The sequence below is a fragment of the Hyla sarda genome, chromosome 9 (assembly GCF_029499605.1).
Source record: "Hyla sarda isolate aHylSar1 chromosome 9, aHylSar1.hap1, whole genome shotgun sequence".
NCBI classification, from domain to species: Eukaryota; Metazoa; Chordata; class Amphibia; order Anura; family Hylidae; genus Hyla; species Hyla sarda.
Window position 1 is genome coordinate 109,526,396 of NC_079197.1, and position 21,779 is coordinate 109,548,174.

Below are 21,779 nucleotides of genomic sequence, written 5' to 3' on the forward strand. Positions count from 1 at the left end.
GTGCCATCCTGGATGAGCTGCACTACCTGAGCCACTTGTATGGGTTGTAGACTCCGTCTCATGCTACCACTACAGTGAAAGCACAGCAAGCATTCAAAAATGACCAAAACATCAGCCCAGGAAGCATAGGAACGGAGAAGTGGTCTGTGGTCATCACCTGCAGAACCACTCCTTTATTGGGGGGGTGTCTTGCTAATTGCCTATAATTTCCACCTGTTGTCTGTTCCATTTGCACAACAGCAGGTGAAATTGATTGTCAATCAGTGTTGCTTCCTGAGTGGACAGTGTGATTTCACAGAAGTGTGATTGACTTGGAGTTACATTGTGTTGTTTAAATGTTCCCTTTATTATTTTGAGCAGTGTAGTCAGATTGGATTGACAGTCGGGGAGTGAAGCACTTCACTGGCTTAAACCATTAAGGACCACAGGTTTTTCCATTTTTGCTATTTCGTTTTTTCCTCATAACCTTTTAAAAATCATAACTCTTTCAATTTTGCACCTACAGACTCATAGGATGGCTTTTTTTTTGTTCCACCAATTCTACTTTGTAATGACATCGATCATATTACCCAAAAATCTACAGCGAAATCAAAAAAATTATAATTGTGCGACAAAATTGAAAAAAAACCCGCCATTTTGTAACTTTTGGGGCTTCTGTTTCTACGCAGTGCATTTTTATTTATATAGGTTTGATTTTGTCATACTTCTGGAAAAATCATAGCTACATGAACGAAAATTTATATATTTAAAAATGTCTTCTTCTGACAGCTATAAAACTTTTTTATTTTTCCACTTACGGGTCGGTATGAGGGCTAATTTTTTTGCACTATGATCTGAAGTTTTTATTGGTATCATCTTGGTTTTGATCTGACTTTATCCCTTTTTATTCATTTTTTTCATGGTATAAAAAGTGACAAAAATACGCTATTTTGGACTTGACCGAGCGGTTTAAATAATATATTTTTATAGTTCGGACATTTACGCATGTGGCGATACCAGATGTTTACATATGTTTTTTATTTACAGTTTTTTTTTTTATGGGAAAAGGGGGGTGATTCAAACTTTTATTAAGGAAGGCGTTAAATCATATTTATTAACTATTTTTTTACACTTATTTTTTGCAATGTTATAGCCCCCATAGAGGACTATAACATGCAGTACATTGATTGCAGGCCCTGATCAATGCTATGCCATAGCATTGGATTGATCAGTGCTATCGGCGCTCCACTGCTCCTGCCTGGATCTCAGGCACGGAGCAGTGAATCAACGATCATACAACTGGGCGGCAGGTAGGGACCCTCCTTGTGTCCGTCCAGTATTAGCCGTGGGTCCTGGCCATTGATAGCCACCGGGACCGACCCGATATGACGCGGGGTTACCGCATGACCCCGTGATATATCGCGGGAGCCAGCGCAGGACGTAAATATACGTCCTGCGTCATTAAAGACTTAAAACTTACAATAACAACAGGTCTCAGGACCTCTAAACATTTGTTACAAAATGTTAGTCATTTGAAAAAATGTAATTGTGAGGTCCACCAGGGGCAGTGTCTGATGTCTGTGACTCTAATCTCTGGACACCCCCTGTTAGAGACCCTGAAGGAGCAGTTCCCAATGAAGGAGACAAAGAAAAATGGCATGGATCTCCATAAGATTGATGGGGAGGCGAGCCTCCAGGGAAGACCAGTGACCCTGGACCATCCAGTCCAGAAACACACTTCCCCAGCCCAGGAGACTCACATTGGTCGTGACGACCTGCCAGTGGAGAGGTAGAAAAGACCGCCTCTGGAGAAGGAGGGGAGAGTGAAGCCACCACAGAAGGGGGACGGACACCCTCCGATAGTGAGCGCCGCTTGTTCAGCGGAAGACGAACCCGAGCAGACGCTGTGACGAAACGGAGACCCATGAAGATAAGAAACTGAGTGGGAGAAATGTTGGACTTCTCCCGGTTGATCCCCCGGTTGAGCCGAAGGTGGACAGGGTCTGCACCGTGAGATGAAGGCTCTCAAAGTTTTGGGACAAGGACGGAGCTTTGATCAAAAGATCGTTCAGGTAAGGATAGACCAAAATCCCTGGGCTCGGAGGATGGCAATCACTGCCGCCATGACCTTAGTAAAAACCCTGGGAGCTGTGGCCAGGCCCAAAGGAAGAGCCACAAACTGCTTTGTCGTCCCTGCGGGCCATTTCCAGAGAAACCGCTGATGGGCCGGAAAAATGGGGATGTGCAGATAAGCGCCCCGGATATCCAGGGAGGAAACTCCCCCTGATCCATGGCTGCGACCACCGAACGGAGGGACCACATGCAGAAATGTTGCGGGAGCAATTGGCGGTTGAGCAGTTTTAGGTCCAGAATAGGGCGGGCAGAGCCCCCTTTCTTGGGGACAACAAAAAGATTGGAGTAGAACCCCGAAAAACACTTCCCGGGAGGAACGGGGACAATCCCTCCCTGAGCAAGGAGGGTACGCAAAGCGACCAGAAAAGCTGCCGCCAAAGAAGGGGAATGAGCAGGGCAGGAACGGAGAAGCGATCTCTGGGAAAAAAAACATACTATCTGGTAACCATCGGATAAGACATCCCGGATCCAGGAGTACTGAACCTGCACTAGCCACACGTACCAGAAAAGAGAAAGACGACTTCCCACCCAAGAAGGGAGGCTTACAGTTACCGGGCTTGGCCGTGAAACTGCCAGAACGGTTGGCTGACTTCTAGGAAGGACGCGCCTTAAAGGAGGGAGCCTTGTGCGATTGCAAGGTCGCCTGTTTGGAAGAACGACCCAAGGTAAAGGGCTGAAAGGAAGACGACTTCCGGCGAAGATCAGAGTGGCGAGTTTTGTTCTGCGGCAGTAGAGAACTTTTACCCCCAGTTGCTTCAGATATGATCTTGTCTAGGTGATACTCTGCGAGAGATTTCTTCGAAGCGGTATCCGCATCCCACGCCTTTAGCCACATGGAGCGACGAATCGCCACCAAGTTACCAGAGGCAAAAGCCGTACAGCGGACGAACTCCAGAGCTGCTGAACAGAGGTAGTCCCTAGCCTGAGAGAGTTGACATGCAAAGTCCTCAGGAGGGGCACCTGACAAGATGCCTTGGCGAAGCTGAGAAGCCCAAACAGAAACGGCCTTGGACACCCAGGCAGAAGCAAAAGTGGGAAGCAGGGACAAGCCTGCCGCTTTAAAGGCAAACTTAGCCAGGTTCTCGATCTCCCTATCCGCCTGATCCTTTGAGGACGCTCCACTAGAGGCAGAGTAGTAGATTTCAATAGACTGAAAACCGGAGAATCCACGGCAGGCGGTGTTGTCCACTTGAAAACCAGATCCTTAGAGAAAGGAAACTGGGCTTGAATCTTCTTGTTCCCCTGAAATCGCTTGTCCGGATGCTTCCAAGCCACGTCCAAAAAGGCGTCAAATTTCATGTGAGAACTGAAAGCCTTAGGGGAACGACGCGAGTGGCCAAAGGAGACTTCCGGATCAGGATCCAAAGTTCCTGGGTCCTGTAGATTAAAGGTGTCCCTAATGGTTGACACCAGGCTGTCCACCATAGCAGACACGAAAGAATGATCCTCTTGATCCGAGGTGGAATCCGACACCTCATCTGCTACTTCCCCTTGAGAACAGGAGTGTGCGGAGGTGGCCTTAGACTGAGGTGAAGTGGACCTGGAAAGGTGGGTCGGAGACCTGGGATGGACACCGGGGGAGAGGCCTCTAGAGCGTGGGGTTCTGCCAGTGAGTTGGAGAAGAGGAGCGTGATCTACGGGAAGAGGGCCCCTCCCAAGAATGAGACTCTGTAGAAGAGCCAGACGAAAGCACTTTAGGGCGCTTGTGAGAGCACTGGAAGTGGGCGTCAGGAGATACTGAGCGAGATCCCATGGAAAGCGTTTGCAGACAAGACCGCTCCATGGCAGAAACCATGGGGGGGTGGTTTGCGTCTGGAGAGGGGGGCACACGAGGAATGGTGCGCAAGGTAGAACAGGCAGAACAGGTAGACTCAGTCGAACCACTGGGCAATTTGGTTTTGCAGCCCACACAAGAGTAATAAGTGACCAGGACTGCGGCCGCCTGTCTGGGGGGAGGTTCGGGTCTAGGGTCGGACATAGGTGCTAGTAAGAGTAGACAGCCAAGAAAATGGAGCAATCTCTCCCAGGTCCTGTGTCCCAAGGCCAGAGCTGAAGAAGCAAGCTGCATCTGTCCTGTGGCTGGAGCTGGAAAAGCAGGAAGCATGGTCCTGTGTCCTGTGGCTGGAGCAGCAGCTAAGGAGAACTTACACACTGAGCCAGAAGAGGAGAAGGGGCGGCACAAGCTGCACTGGCCAGGAAGGAGGGTGGACTCAGGGACCTGTACAGTGCCCCATTGTAGGAGGTACTCAGAAGATGACCCCCCAGAAGTGCATGCACCGTGCTGATAGGCTAATCAGTGACCCCTGGTGAACATGCAAAAACTCATTGGCCGGTGGGGAGAGGTAGGCGGGAGCCCCGCCAGCACGCCCGGGAAACGAGGAGTGGGCGGAACCAATCTCCGCAGCAGACCGCAGCCTCAATGTTTTCCCACCCAGCGCCGGAGTACGGGGAGTGGGCAGAGCTAAATTCAGGAGCCGTTCGCAACTGCCGACTTAAACAATGCTCTCCCCACCACGCGCCAGCAGCGGGCAAAAACTTACGTAGAAGACCGGTTGCGCAACCGCAGCCCAGCAGACAGGTGACGTGGTCGGCATGCCAGAGCACATGTGTGGGGAACCAGGCTGCTGCAAAACTGTCCCCCGGCCTAGGAAGCGCCAGATGGAAGTAAGTGGGGGGGAAAGGGGTGTAAGAGCTACCCCGCAACCCCAACCATCCCAGAGACTGAGAGGGCCAGTACCCCTGCCCCAGAACTTAATAAAAGATAGGGAAGTCCTCCAGGCAAAACGGCAGGGGAAAAAAAGGAAAGAAGGGAAAGGGGGGGGGGGGGGGGGGGGGGGACATACTCACCTTAACCTGCCAATACTCACCTAAGATTTCTTCAGCCAACTATTGTCACTTGCATCACGTCAGGACTCAACGTGCAACCCCAAGCACTGGCTGCTGGCAGGAAGGGGTTAACGGTGCATACTCTATGCCCCGTGCCTCTTAGCTGCATATGGGGGAACAGGTAGGACCATGCTCCTGAACCCCCACCTTAAAAAGAGAAAAGAAAAGGAAGAAAAAAAGCTAATACAGTCCCTAGCTAGAAAACAAAAAAAGAAGACCAGGTCTGGAGAACTCCAGACCTGTGTCTGCTTCCTACTGACACTAAGCTAAAACTGATTAGCTCATGGTTAATAGGTGGGGTATATCCTGCCAGGAGGGGCCAACTTTCTTTTTGTATGCCTAGTGTCAGCAAGATATACCCACGGTCTCTGTGTCCCCCGACCGAAAAATGTAGATAAAACTGCTTAACACATCTATCTGACTTATAGAAATGGACAAGGCAATAGCTATAAGAAAACATTTTACCTGATTTGTCATTTGCCAAACACAGTCAATGAATTGAAGAAAAATTGGGGATCGGTCTGCATCAGCATGATTGTCCTCACCATGGCCCACTCTCTGAAAAAAAGAAACCAATTTATGTTTTCACCTTTCTAAATGTCATGAGACAACAGAATCTGCAGGCACAGGTTTTAAGAACACTATTCTACAAATTCCCAGAGCAAACACAATCCTATAAATGTTTACAGAGTCATATAAAGGCTTGTTGTTTTTGTAGGCTCAAATGTACTTTTAAAGACACCTTTCGGTTTACTGTTTATGGAGCTTACAATGCAGGATAAATATCATACAAGTTTACTAGTTTGGATACTTCTGGACTTTAGATTTTATTAGCAAAAAATAGTGGCATGGCAGTCATTCAAAGCCTTCATAAGTCTCCCATATGTCATGACAATTGATCAGCACCCAGCAACTGTAGCATGGACTTCTTATGTAACCGGCATGTGATTCCTAACTACCCAGATGCCATAGTCCACTCCCCACTGACTGACTGTGGCTGCCAACTGCTGGGTATAGAGAGGGCTCAGCTCTGTAGCCCGTTCTATCCATGCTAGAGCTTGTATAACTTCATAGTAAGACATAGTGTATTGGAGGGTTATACAATGTATATGTACCTGTATTAACCAGTAAATATCTAAAGGGCAGCTACATTTTGGCTGCTCTGTCCATTATACATTTACATTACAGCTAAATTAACTTTTGCTTCCACACACATACCATAGCAAACCTATGGCCAAAGCTTATCCATTCTTTCTCAATCAGAACTTCAAATCCTTTAATTGTCCTGTAATAGCTATCCAGCATTAGCATTGCCAAGGATGTAAGCTGTGCCGTTCTGTCCCAGCCGTCACTGCAGTGAACCACAACTGAGGTCTTGCTTGATTCAACCTTGTCTGCAATCCTCACAGAGCCAGCCAGAAGCATCTGAAAGACCAGCAAATATTACGAACAGTCAGGAAACAGATTGTAAGTGCATCAAATACATAAAATAAGATAAGACCAAAGTGTATGCCCCAGAAGATTTGTGAGCTCCACCTGTGTATATCAATAATGGACCAGGCCTCCATTTGTCCACAAAAGTCTATCATGTAAGGATTTTGTCATCTGGTGTCAGTCTTCCAACCAGGGTCAAAATCTGTAGTATGAGCATCAAAGTCAATGAAAGAAGTGACCTAACTATGATTCTTCATCTTTAATTGGATTTATAAAAGTAGGTGTCTTTATACAGTATGTAAACTGGAGTAATTTAGAGTACATAGGCATGATAGGGAGGAAAGTGATGCCCAGTAGCAGTCACCACTATGGCGGACCCAGCCTGTCCATGGCTTTTATGTATTACCAGAACACATTTCCGTGGCTGGAAAAATGTAAAGCCAGCCAGAGTGTTAAGGGAAAACGGTAATCTGTTCACCCACACTAAACCCAATACACTGGGTTATAGTGTGGGTGAAGAGGAGACCGATGAGGGGTTAATGGGTTAAATATGTACCTGCACGCCGGAGATCTGTCCCTCCGAAGATCTTCTCCCATCTTCAGTGAATTGCGCACTGGAGGTGGGCCCGCCGGCTCAATATGAATATTCATTGCCGCGGGTCATGAGAGCACTGCGCCGACTGAGCGCTCACGTGACCCGCGGCAATGAAAATATTATATATATATATTTATATTGAGCCGGCGGGCCCACCTCCAGTGCGCAATTCACTGAAGATGGAAGATCTTTGGAGGGACAGATCTCCGGCATGCAGGTATGAATTTAACCCATAAACCCCTCATCGGTCTCCTGTTCACCCACACTATAACCCAGTGCATTGGGTTTAGTGTGGGTGAACAGATGACTGTTTTCCTTTAAGAGCTGATCCTGGGGGGTTATAGAAGCCAGATTCATTTCAAGTTTAGTGGTCTCTGACAGTGTAATGGGCTATAGCATTGCCAAAATCTGTTACACTGCCTACCACCTTACCCTTATGTATTCAAGCCAATGTGTTCCATCAATGTTTGTCAACCAGCGAGCCTCATCGATGGATGGATACACAATCTCCTTCAGTTTACGCAGGGATTCCCTCATCACGTGGATGTTGTGTATCTCCAGAAATATCAGCTCCGCATTGGGATAAGCAGTCTCACTCTCGTATCCTCCTCCTTTAGCCTGCAAAATACAAACCACAAAAATAAGTTCTGAAAACACAATAGGGCAAATACATCTTATGCTGAATTTGACCTCACTATGAATATTCTAATGTAAAATGTTTTATTAATTCACTAATCCCTAAAAATTTATTCTAGGCTTTTGTATTTACTATGGGCAGTCTTGTCCATGGGCAGTCTTTTACAGCAGCTCAGCCCTATTTATTTTTACGTATCTTCTAAAATCCTATTTCATTATAAAGAATTATTATTTGCAATAAAGCTGCAGTTCTTAAACATCCAATAACATCTTTCCAGGTTATAATAAACTTTTTAGAAAGCTAATACAAACCAAATAGACATTTCAAAGCTTGACAAGGTACACACAGGATTAGCGACATATTCCATTTGTAAAGAAGACACTATGATCTAGACCTGTCACACATGCTCACAATGAAGGCAAATATTTAGAGATACAGAAGCTCACATAAGTGAGTCCACCCCTCACATTTTTATGTAAATATTTTAGTATATCTTTTTATGTGACAAAACTGAATGGCTGTTGCCCCAGAAGGAAGCCTCTACTTAACCTCCCTGGCGGTATGATTCTGCCTGGAAATTTGTACCAAAAGCGGTACAATTTTTTGCACTGAATTTCACATCTCCCCCCCCCCGCCCATTTCACATCTCCCCCGTCACATTCCCCCCCCCCCCTTATCACATTCTCCTCCCCCTTGTCACATCCCCCCCTCCCTTGTCACATTCTCCCCCCTCCTTGTCACATTCTTCCCCCCTTGTCACATTCCCCTCCCCCTTCATGTTACAATCCCCTCCTCCCCCTTGTCACATCCCCCCCCCTTCATGTCACATTCCCCTCCCCCCCTTGTCACATTCCCTCCCTTTGTCACATTCCCCCCTGTCACATTCATCCCCCCTTGTCTTGTCCTGCAGCAGCATACACTAGGTTTGCCGGGCAGATTTCAAACCTAGTGTATTTGCTGCAGAACAAGTCCATTACCCTTCATCCAATCACAGGCTTTACACCACTGCGGCCTGTGATTGGCTGAAAAGGGAAAGGTCCTAGAAGATGAATAGTGAAGAGAGCAGGGACCGGAGCGCACGGAGGGGAACGACATCTGCAGGGACCGGGATTAGGTAAGCAAAAGTTTTTTTTTATTTTACTCCTTTTTCCTTTGGCTGTTCGGGCATGCTGAGAGTTGTAGTTTTGCAACAGCTGGAGGCCCCCTGGTAGGGAAACACTGACTTTTAGTATTTTTCTTTACCTGCTCTGGCCGGCCCCCGCAACGGGAGCCGACCAGAGCAGATAATCACATGTTTTCCCAGGGGCCGCATCGCTATATCGCATTGCTTTTGCGATATATCGTGCAGCCCGGCCGGCAACTCTGCAATTCTACCCCGAGCGTGACTCGGGGTTACCGATCCTGGCAGGGAAAACTGGAACCATGTCCTGTGGTCCTATGATACTTATTTGGTTCAGATGGTGTTAAGTGTGTGGCGGCAACCAGGTGAGGAGTACAAAGACAAATGTGTCTTGCCTACAGTCAAGCATGGTGGTGGGAGTGTCACAGTCTGGGGCTGCCTGAGCTACAATTCATTGAGGGAACCATGAATGCCAATATGTACTGTGACATACTGAAGCAGATCATGATCCCCTTTCTTTAGAGACTAGGCCACAGGGCAGTATTTCAACATGATAACAACCCCAAACACACCTCCAAGAGGACTTCTGCCTTGCTAAAGAACTAAGGGTAAAGTATTTTTTCCCCCACTCATTCTCAATAATAGAAAGTGCCGCGTATGTACCAGCTCATACATAAAGGTCCTGTAACTCCCCCATGCTGTATATGTAGGTATTGTCCCGAACCCTGAGTGCGCTTTCACTCCTTCCTCTACTATGTAGAGCCCTGCACGGGACTGGTTTTTCAATCCTGCTCCCGGTGACTTTTTTGACCAATTCCGCCCGCTCCCGCTAAAATGTTTGGCCAGTCCCGCCCGCCCGCTCTCGCTAACTTAGGAATGTACATACACTAGAGTGCAATGCTCTGTACATACTCCCCATGTATAGTGGTGTGTGTAGTACATTCCTATACATGGGGGGGGGGTATGGAGAGCATTGCACTCTAGTGTATGTACAGATGTGAATAGCAGTGAATGTGCAGACTAAGAGGCCCTAAGTCACTGACCGATGCAATGCCCTGCACATACCTGTATGTATGTATGTGGCAAATTTTTTGCGCTGTGGTCTGTACTTTTTATCGGTACCATTTTTGTTTTAATGGGACTTTTAGACGGCTTTTTATAATTTACATGAAGTGACCCAAAAAAATTTGGGACTTTAGTATTTTTTTTTTACGTGTACAAGATCGGCCATGCATTTTAATTAACATAATTTTTTAATAGTTCAGACATTAGCACACGTGGCGATACCACATACTTTTTTATCTTTTTACATTATTTTAGTTAAAAAATGGGAAAGGGAGGGATTCAAGCTTTTATCAGGGAAGGGGTAAATGGGAAGGAGCAACATTTTTTACAAAACTTTTTTATTACACTTTTTTACTTTTTGTTATAGCTCCCATAGGGTATGTGAAGGCTGAAGAGTACTGCACCCTAGGGTCTGTACAAGACCCTACAGTGCAATGCTCTGCAGTCTGCGCATATCCCCATGTGCATAGCAGTGTGTGTGTGTGTGTGTGTGTGTGTGTATGTACATTCCTATACAGGTGTGGGTATGTGCAGAGCATTGCACCCTTGTCTGAAGTACAGACTAGGGAGCAATGCTCTGCACATACCCCCACCTGTATAGGAATTTACACACATACTGCTATACACATAGGAGGGTATGTGCAGACTGCAGAACATTGCACCCTAAGGTCTGTAGAAGACACTAGGGTGCAATGCTCTGTCTGTAGTCTTCTCTGCACATACCCCCCATGTGTATAGCAGACTACAGACACAGATGGGAGGATCGCCGACCGCCGGGGCCGCAGCATAGCGCACAGGGAGTGTGTGCTCTAGAAGATTTTCATTTTTACCTTCTGAAAGGGGCCGGCAGCGGGCAGCGGCGCTGGCGGCTGACGACTGCAGTCCAGGGCAGGCTGAGCGGGAAAATGAATGGCGGTTTGAGGGGGAAATTTGCTCGGCACTATGGCGGCGGAGGGAGGAGATAGTTAGGAGGAGCAACAGCCCCATCCTGGTGAGTGATTGGTGAATGTACTCGGAGGGTGGGGCTGCCACTGAGTCTGCTGCCGAGTCTGAGGCTGCGCAGTATTGCAGTATATTAAAAATTTGGATCCTGGAACAAGAAAAACGGTATTCGGTATGAACCGGTATACCGCCCAGCACTACCAAGGTTTAGACAATAGCTATGTGTTGAGTTATTTTGAGTGGACACAACATTAAACATGTTTATAACTCCAATATAGACTAAATAAGTACAGGCAATTCACCACATAGAAGTCTTAAACTTCGTGCTTTATTTCTGGGACATGCAGGTAAAGCGGCTTCCACGCCGCACCGGGATACCGAGCGCTAGTGCGTAATACGATGACAGCTGTTTCCTTCCGTTTCAGGAACTTCAACAGATCGATCTTTTGAAGTTCCTGAAACGGAAGGAAACAGCTGTCATAGTATTACGCACTAGCGCTCGGCATCCCGATGCGGCGTGGAAGCCGCTTTGCCTGCATGTCCCAGAAATAAAGCACAAAGTTTAAGACATCTATGTGGTGAGTTGCCTGTACTTATTTCGTCTATATTGGAGTTGTGAATACCTGAATTTCTTAGTACAAGAGCACCACCAGATGCACAGCACATACTGCTAGTTTCCATATATACATGGACAATCCGAGGGAGATACATCAAGGGAGAGCAGTGCCAACACGCTGTACCTCTTGAAGTTTAAACATGTTTATATAGGCTGTGCACTCACTACTTAAATGGGCACTGTCAGATTCAAAAACTTTTTATATGTTGTACATCTTGGCAAAACATTATATTAACCTTTCTTTTTTGACAAATCTGCTTTTATTGAACAAAAACAAATAAGAGGTATGATACAACAGCATCATGGTAAGTGCATAGGTGGCAAAAGTGTTGCGACATTACAAAAAAAAGTATGACGGGCCATAAGCAATTAGTTCATCACTTCAATGGATAGAGCTTGGATGAAACATAAGAGTTAAAGAAGGAATGTCGTCATAGGCTATAATACTTAGGGACCGCAGACAGGGAGATATACCAAGCATGTAAGACAGCCATGATGTACGATCAGGAACAAGTAACTTCAACATTAACCTTTCTAATATATTTCATAAGAAAATTTTATTTCCATTTTATAGAAATTGTGGCTTATAAAATCATGGCTTTGTCTAAGCTGAAGCATGGGAATGGACAAAGTCCAGTAAGTGAGGATGGGCTACCACTCCTCTGGGCTCTCTACTGTCTGATAGCACTCCTCTGTTCTCTCTCCTGTCCTATCAGTCAGACACAGAGGAGTCCTATGAGACAGGAACGAACACAGAGGAGTTCTATCAGACAGGAGAGAGCACAGAGGAGTCCTATCAGACAGAAGAGAGCACAGAGGAGTCCTATCAGACAGGAGAGAGCACAGAGGAGTCCTATCAGACAGGAGAGAGCACAGAAGAGTCCTATCAGACAGGAGAGAGCACAGAGGAGTCCTATCAGACAGAAGAGAGCAAAGAGGAGTCCTATCAGACAGAAGAGAGCACAGAGGAGTCCTATCAGACAGAAGAGAGCACAGAGGAGTCCTATCAGACAGAAGAGAGCACAGAGGAGTCCTATCAGACAGGAGAGAGCACAGAGGAGTCCTATCAGACAGGAGAGAGCACAGAGGAGTCCTATCAAACGGGAGAGAGCACAGAGGAGTCCTATCAGACAGGAGAGAGCACAGAGGAGTCCTATCAGACAGGAGATAGCACAGAGGAGTGATATCAGACAGGAGAGAGCACAGAGGAGTGCTATCAGACAAAAGAGAGCACAGAGGAGTGCTATCAGACAGGAGAGAGCACAGAGGAGTGCTATCAGACAGGAGAGAGCACAGAGGAGTGCTATCAGACAGGAGAGAGCACAGAGGAGTGCTATCAGACAGGAGAGAGCACAGAGGAGTGCTATCAGACAGGAGAGAGCACAGAGGAGTGCTATCAGACAGGAGAGAGCACAGAGGAGTGCTATCAGACAGAAGAGAGCACAAAAGAGTACTATCAGACAGGAGAGAGCATAGAGGAGTACAATCAGACAGGAGAGAGCACAGAAGAGTGCTATCAGACAGGATAGAGCACAGAGGAGTGCTATCAGACAGGATAGAGCACAGAGGAGTGCTATCAGACAGGATAGAGCATAGAGGAGTACAATCAGACAGGATAGAGCACAGAGGAGTGCTATCAGACAGGATAGAGTACAGATGAGTTCTATCAGACAGGACAGAGCACAGAGGAGTGCTATCAGACAGGACAGAGCACAGAGGAGTGCTATCAGACAGGACAGAGCACAGAGGAGTGCTATCAGACAGGACAGAGCACAGAGGAGTGCTATCAGACAGGATAGAGCACAGAGGAGTGCTATCAGACAGTATAGAGCACAGAGGAGTGCTATCAGACAGTATAGAGCACAGAGGAGTACTATCAGACAGGAGAGAACACAGAGGAGTACTATCAGACAGGAGAGAACACAGAGGAGTACTATCAGACAGGAGAGAACACAGAGGAGTACTATCAGACAGGAGAGAGCACAGAGGAGTGCTATCAGACAGGAGAGAACACAGAGGAGTACTATCAGACAGGAGAGAGCACAGAGGAGTACTATCAGACAGGAAAGAGTACAGAGGAGTGCTATCAGACAGGAGAGAGTACAGAGGAGTACTATCAGACAGGAGAGAACACAGAGGAGTACTATCAGACAGGAGAGAGCACAGAAGAGTGCTATCAGACAGGAGAGGGCACAGAGGAGTACTATCAGACAGGAGAGAGCACAGAGGAGTGCTATCAGACAGGAGAGAACACAGAGGAGTACTATCAGACAGGAGAGAACACAGAGGAGTACTATCAGACAGGAGAGAACACAGAGGAGTACTATCAGACAGGATAGAGTACAGAGGAGTGCTATCAGACAGGAGAGAGCACAGAGGAGTACTATCAGACAGGATAGAGTACAGAGGAGTGCTATCAGACAGGAGAGAGTACAGAGGAGTACTATCAGACAGGAGAGAACACAGAGGAGTACTATCAGACAGGAGAGAGCACAGAAGAGTGCTATCAGACAGGAGAGGGCACAGAGGAATACTATCAGACAGGAGAGAACACAGATGAGTACTATCAGACAGGAGAGAGCACAGAGGAGTGCTATCAGACAGTATAGAGCACAGATGAGTACTATCAGACAGGAGAGAACACAGAGGAGTACTATCAGACAGGAGAGAGCACAGAGGAGTGCTACCAGACAGGAGAGAGCACAGAGGAGTGCTAGCCCATCCTCACATACTGGACTTTGTTTATGCCCGTGCTTCAGCTTGGACAAAGCCATGATTTTATAAGACAGGATATCTATAAAAAGGAAATGATATTCTCTCATGAAGTATTTTAGAAAGGTTAATGTTTTGCCAAGATGTACAACATATAAAAAGTTTTTGTATCTGACCGTGCCCATTTAAATATTTACCAAAATGTGAGGGGTGCGAGATACTGTATATGCATCATTAGTATGCTTACTTGGCGATACGATGATGTCGATTGTAGATTACCACACAAGTACATTTACAAACAATTTGTCAGAAAATGTATGTGAAAATCCATCCATGAAAATTTTTCTATGCAGTGATGAGTAGCAATAACTATAACTCTTCCACTGCTAAGGATGTATGTAACAGGCCATGGCTTAAAATGCTTGCCACAGCTAGAGAATGAGTGCCTAGATTTAGGTTTTGTATTTTGCAGAAAATCTTAAGTTCTCAATACTCAAAGTGCGAAATTCAGTGTGCAGGATTTAAAGTGGGGGAGTTCCAGGTTTTGTGGCTTTAAGGGGCAGGAGGATAACATTTGCAAGTGATATTAGAAGTGATCAGAGGCTTTTACTGTCATCTCTCCCCTACACAGCCTACGTTGACCCCTAGGCTTGAATCCATCTTTGAAAACCATCTGCCCCTGCTTGCAGTTGTGAGTCCAATTGGGGACAGTGACTGATGTAAATGTCAACATTCTTTACAGCGCTACAACATATGTTTAATTGAAAATGCTTTAATTGAATCAGTAAGTAAGGCCTTTTTTTTACATGAAATAACTTTGATCCCATTTTCTGTGATTTGCCCCCAAAAATTAACCTGGACACGTGATCTTCCCCTGCTACCAACCAATGCTCAGCAATAATCTTAGGAGGGGGTACCTAACCATTAATTGCAATACTGTGTATTGCATGGTCATGTAGGGTCTTGCAGAAAACGGTGTTTTGTCACTAGTCTTCCTATTATTAACAATTAAAAATATCTCTGAAATTCCCTCTTCCTATTTATAATATATATATATATATATATATATATATATATATATATATATATATATATATATATATATACATACACACACACACATATTATATATATATATATATATATATATATATATATATATATATACACACACATACACACACACACACACACACACACACACTAAGATAACACATCCTAGATCTGAATGAATGAACTAATCATATGAAATACTTTCTACTTTACATAGTTGAATGTGCTGACAACAAAATCACACAAAAATTATCAATGGAAATTGAAGTTATCAACCCATGGAGGTCTGGATATGGAGTCACACTCAAAGTGGAAAACCACACTACAGGCTGATCCAACTTTGATGTAATATCCTTAAAACAAGTTAAAATGAGGCTCAGTAGTGTGTGGCCTCCACATGCCCTTATGACCTCCCTACAACGCCTGGGCATGCTCCTGATGAGGTGGCGGATGGTCTCCTGAGGAATGTCCTCTCAGACCTGGACTAAAGCATCTGCCAACTCCTGGACAGTCTGTGGTGCAATGTGGCGTTGGTGGATGGAGCGAGACATGATGTCCCAGATGTGCTCAATCGGATTCAGGTCTGGAGAATGGGTGGGCCAGTCCATAGCATCAATGCCTTCCTCTTGCAGGAACTGCTGACACACTCCAGCCACATGAGGTCTAGCATTGTCTTGCATTAGGAGGAACCCAGGGCAAACCACACCAGCATATGATCTCACAAGGGGTCTGAGGATCTCATCTCGGTATGTAATGGCAGTCAGGCTACCTCTGGCAAACACGTGGAGGGCTGTGCAGCCCCCCAAAGAAATGCCACCCCACAACATTTCTAACCCACCACCAAACCGGTCATGCTGGAGGATGTTGCAGGCAGCAGAACACTCTCAACGGCGTCTCCAGACTCTGTCACGTCTGTCACATGTGCTCAGTGTGAACCTGCTTTCATCTGTGAAGAGCACAGGGCGCCAGTGGCGAATTTGCCATTCTTGGTGTTCTCTGGCAAATGCCAAATATCCTGCATGGTGTTGGGCTGTAAGCACAACCCCCACCTGTGGATGTCGGGCCCTCATACCGACCTCATGGAGTCTGTCTCTGACCGTTTGAGTGGACACATTGGGCACATTTGTGGCCTGCTGGAGGTCATTTTGCAGGGCTCTGGCAGTGCTTCTCCTTGCACAAAGGCAGAGGTAGAGGTCCTGCTGCTGGGTTGTTGCCCTCCTACGGCCTCCTCCACCTCTGCTGATGTACTGGCCTGTCTCCTGGTAGCACCTCCATACTCTGGGCACTACGCTGACAGACACAGCAAACTTTCTTGCCACAGCTCACATTGATGTGCCCCCTGGATGAGCTTCACTACCTGAGCCACTTGTGTGGGCTGTAGACTCCATCTCATGCTACCACTAGAGTGAAAACACCGCCAGCATTCAAAAGTGACCAAAATATCATCCAGGAAGCATAGGAACTGAGAAGTGGTCTGTGGTAACCACCTGCAGAACCACTCCTTTATTGGGGATGTCTTGCTAATTGCCTATAATTTCCACCTGTTGTCTGTTCCATTTGCACAACAGCATGTGAAATTGATTGTCAATCAGCGTTGCTTCCTGATTGGACAGTGTGATTTCACAGAGGTGTGATTGACTTAGAGTTACATTGTGTTGTTTAAGTGTTAAGCAGTATATATATGACACACACACTATCAATTTCATATCCTGTTGACTTTAATAATTTATTTCTAGGTTAAGTATTTCTTCAAATGGGAAACCTATGAATCTGTTCATAAGGAAAAAGCACAGCAATAACTATAACATTACCTTGTTCGTGTCAGCAACACTGTTCTGCCGGGCATCAAATATAATAACTTTGTGTGACTGTGCGTTGGCATCCATAATAGTCTGTAAATACTTCTCATCTTCTTTACACCTCTTGTCATTGGGCCCCACCAAAGGCTGGCTGCAACGGGTGATTGTTGCCTGGCTTTCTGGGTGAATCCATGACAAAACCTGTAAAACATAATGTTAGTTACTATCTATCTACTCAAATAAACATGATATTTATTATCAATAGGATCGAAACATGAAACCATAGTGCCATAGAGTGCTGTCACCTACAAAACACATGTGAAGATGCCCAAATATAACATAGTCATACCTTTAGTTGAATTTTAAGGTGATTTCTAGCCATAAAAAACAAAAACAAAATAAACATTAGTAAGGCATCCTGGACATCCGGATAGGTGGGGCCTGGGGCCTGCTATGCTCCACCTGTACTTATATGTGGGCAGCTTCACAAGTGTTTTGCACATAAATCAAGAGTCATAATCCTGATAAAAGAGTAAAAACATAGACAACTAAAAACAAGCAGAAGTCAATGTCCCCTTTAAAGGGGTATTCTGGCCACAGACATCTTATCCTCTATCCAAAAGGATATGGGATAAGATGTCTGATCGCGGGGGCCAGCTGCTGAGACCCATCAGGATCTTCGTGCAGCACCCAGCATTCTGTGCAGGGCTGCTGCTCTAGTCTTGAGAACCTCTGAGATTCTGGGACTGGAGACATGACATCACGCCCCCTTGTGACATCATGCCACACCCCCTCCATTCTTGTCTCTGGGAGGGGGCGTGACGGCCAGCGGCAGGCCCACCGCAATCTGACATCTTATCCCCTAGCCTTTAAATAGGGGATAAGATGTCTATGGACGGAATACCCCTTTACCCTGGAAACAAAATCCACATCTTACTGGAATGCGTCCTTTGGCTCTAAATGCTCCAACCCTGGCCAGATCATCATCTGCCACACTTGTGGGGACAACAAAAACTGCTGGATAAGTGTCACAGAGCTCGTAGGTACTGTTGATCTTTGAAATCTTCCAGCTTTCATTGGGCAAACCCTAAATGGAGGAACGGAAAAAATAAAGTCAACTATGTAATGTGTATGGTCAGCCTTAAGCTCTGTTCACATTAATGTTTTCATCTACTCTCAGGAATTCTCTCAGCTCAGAAACTCTTCCCATTAAAAAATGCCTGAACCCTGAGACACCTTATAAGTCAATGGTATCAGCCTGGATTTATTAGGATTTTCAATCTGAAAACATACAGCATGTCACAGCTACTAAGTCCATGTTGCTAGTGTGAACAGAGCCTAAATTGGTCTTTAAAACCCCTGAATGACCAGTGAAGTGTATACACGCTGTGGTGCACTTAAGAAAATATACCTGGCAGCCTCCAGCTGATTTCAGTAGCGGGGGGCCGCAGCTAACAGCCAGCATGTGGCTATAGCTGTGGCCGGTCATAAAAGTTTTATAGTTGCTGCTTTCAAAGTGTCTCAGGGTACATTTAAATGCCCCCTGGTGGTATAGTGGTGTGTTTTTGGAGCATATGTTATGGAAAAATAAAGGAAGTCATTACAAAGTTCAACTGGTCCCACAAAAAACAAGCCCTCATGTGGGTGCGTAGATGAAAAAGTAAACATGTTATGGCTATTGAGGGATGAGGAACAAAACTGAAAACTGATCCAGTCCTTAAAAGGGCACAGTCAGATTCAAGAACTTTTTATATGTTGTACATCTTGGCAAAACATTAACTTTTCTAATATACTTCATAGGAGAATATAATTTTGTATTTATAGTAATCATGGTTTTGTTCATGCCTGCGCTTCATCTTGTACAAAGTCCAGTCAGTGAGGGTGGGCGAACACTCCTCTGTGCTCTCTCCTGTCTGATAGACACATGACAGTTTATTCTAAATATTATTTTCAACTCACTTGAATAACTGTACTTTTAAGTGAGATTAAAATAGTATTAAGTTAGAATAAGTTGGCATGTGTGTTTACATGACATAGCAGTAGTTCTTGCTATTACATATGGCATTTATCAATAGTTTCCCCTTGGCAGGTTCCACCTCTATTTGACAGTTTTCCCTGAGCTCTGCTTACTACATCTCTTCGCTTATCCTCCCCCCCCCCCTCTCTCCATAGACTTCTATGAGTAACTGTAACATGATCCCTCAGTGATCTGATAATGCCTGAAGATATATCTATAGCAAAAAAGGGATGGGCACCACAGCTATGATAAACGTGGGTGCAAAAAGGTTGCCCAAATACAGAACTAGCACAAAAAAAAAAAAAAGTGGCAACCATGGATAATGCACACCAACACATATATATAGATTAATGTAAATATATCTTTATTAACAAAACCAAAAAATGGGAGACCATATTAAAAACCACATGATAATACACAGAGGATAGGGACGTAACCCTACCTCCACCCCCTAACCTATGCTTAATAGCATGTAAGGTGGAAACTGTCCCAGATATATATGCATATGTACCATACCTAGCCCTATAAGAATGACATGAATATGAATATCCAATAAAAAATTGTGCAATTATAATAAAGTGTTATGTGCAATAACAATAATTATCTATGAAAATATCAATAGAAAAATAAACACCACTATACACTCTGCCAAATAATGAACACTAATGTGCATATAAAGAAAATAATATATACATGTACTCAATACACCAATAAGCTTTCCTCCCAAACAGAGAATTAAAAAGATGGACAATAAGGTATACTCAAAAACTCAAGCCCATGGAAGGTATGCAGGAATAAAAGAGACGGGACAGTTTCCACCACAGGATAAGGGGACAGCTTCTCCCACGCGTTCCGCCACCCGCTACGGCGGCTTCCTCAGGAGTCTGGTGTATTGAGTACATGTATATATTATTTTCTTTATACGCACATTAGTGTTCATTATTTGGCAGAGTGTATAGTGGTGTATTTATTTTTCTATTGATATTTTCATAGATAATTATTGTTATTGCACGTGACACTTTATTATAATTGCACGATTTTTAATTGGATATTTATATTCATGTCATTCTTATAGGGCTAGGTATAGTACATATGCATATATATCTGGGACAGTTTCCACCTTACATGCTATTAAGCGTAGGTTAGGGGGTGGAGGTAGGGTTACGTCCCCATCCTCTGTGTATTATCATGTGGTTTTAAGTGTTTTTAATATGGTCTCCCTTTTTTGGTTTTGTTAATAAAGATATATTTACATTAATCTATATATGTGTTGGTGTGCATTATCTATGGTTGCCACTTTTTTTTTTTCTTTGTGCTAATGCCTGAAGATAGACTATGCATAAAGTAAAAGTGATCAGTGCAGGAGGAGCAGAAGTAGGGGGAGGAATTTTCTCTGAAAATAAATATTGTTTTCACTAGTGATTTATGAAAAAGTACCGTACATCAACTTCTAACACATGAATACTTCTGACACCAATTCTTCATATCTTCCACATAGTTGGCCAGATAATGGTCAAGACCATCAGGCCAATTAAACTGGAATCTTCACTAATACCATTTAATAACCCCTCAAATGGATATATACGGTAACTATGGTGATAAAAAAGGTTTGTAGAATATAGGAGATTTCTATATAATACATTGGTGGCGGTTTTTAGCCATTACCATTGACTACAGCCACTAAGTGCACTGTTTAATAATAATCTGAAATCCACATTATGTATCTTCAGAGGCTCATGATGTTGTATTGATCTTTAGCTAAGCTAAGCATGTGCATGGAGGCTTCGGACTTCCATTACACAGCCAAGACAGACTACTGTGGCTACTAAATTCCAAAGAACACTACCAGTAAATAAAAAATGAAAACAAGAAAAAAAAAAAACACTTTAATACTGTATGATATCCTGTCCTTTTCAAGGATTTTATCTGTGATAACTAAACAAATGTATTTGTATAATTGTAAATGGCAATTAGATTGAACATATTTTCTAGCAGAGACAGCTGCTCTAAAGAAAGCTGATCAATACGTTTTCAGGGATTAGGATCTAAAAAGGAAAACAAAATGTATTGCAGAAAACATACACAGGACAAAGCGATCAATAGCAAATACAGGTTGGGAGAAATAGCATGTAATTATCTGAAACCACATTAACTTTATACATTAAAGGGGCGATCAGCTGGAAACAATAAAGAGGCAGCAATCTGTCATGCAGGCTATTAAAGGGGCTATCCACTGATTTTTTATTTATTTATTTCTCCAATGTGCCCGAGCTGCAAAAAGAAAAATAACAAACCTTAACTTACCTTCCACCACTCCCCCGGTGCTCAGATATCGCTCTCCTGTCTTCTGGCTCAGATCTTCTTTTGCATTCTGGGGCCCAATGCTTCACACTGTGCTGAGCTTAAAGGGGTATTCCAGGAATAAAAAAAAAAAAGGCCTTTTTTCTTCCAAAGACAGCGCCCTCCTTGTCTCCAGTTTGGGTGGGGTTCTGCAGCTCAGCTCCATCGAAGTGAATGGAGCCAAGTTGTAATACCACACCCAAAGTGGAGACAAGGAGGGTGCTGTCTTTGGAAGAAAAAAGGCCCTTTTTATATTCCTGGAATACCCCTTTACTGCCAGCCACAGTGATGTCCTGCCTTGGTGGGTAATACGGCGAGAGGAAGTGTCATGTAACGGCCCTGGGCCCCGCCCCGTTACATCACACTGCCGCTCAGCGTATTACCAGCTGAGACAGGACATCACTGCGGCCAGTAATAAGCAGTTTGACGGCAGAGCCGACTGCTGTAGCTG

General features: G+C 44.8%; 1 protein-coding gene across 9 annotated transcripts in view; it reads right to left on the reverse strand.

The window, feature by feature from the left end:
• MTMR1 (myotubularin related protein 1) overlaps positions 1 to 21,779 on the reverse strand; it is an 87,441-nt gene that overhangs the window by 29,961 nt on the left and 35,701 nt on the right. For all 9 annotated transcript variants that reach the window (XM_056541093.1, XM_056541091.1, XM_056541090.1 and 6 more), the window contains 5 exons: positions 17,909 to 18,058; positions 16,984 to 17,172; positions 7,460 to 7,645; positions 6,217 to 6,423; positions 5,464 to 5,556 (listed from right to left, as the gene is read on the reverse strand). In XM_056541093.1, coding sequence (XP_056397068.1) covers positions 5,464 to 5,556; positions 6,217 to 6,423; positions 7,460 to 7,645; positions 16,984 to 17,172; positions 17,909 to 18,058 — 825 coding nt within the window. The remainder of the gene's footprint in view (positions 1 to 5,463; positions 5,557 to 6,216; positions 6,424 to 7,459; positions 7,646 to 16,983; positions 17,173 to 17,908; positions 18,059 to 21,779) is intronic.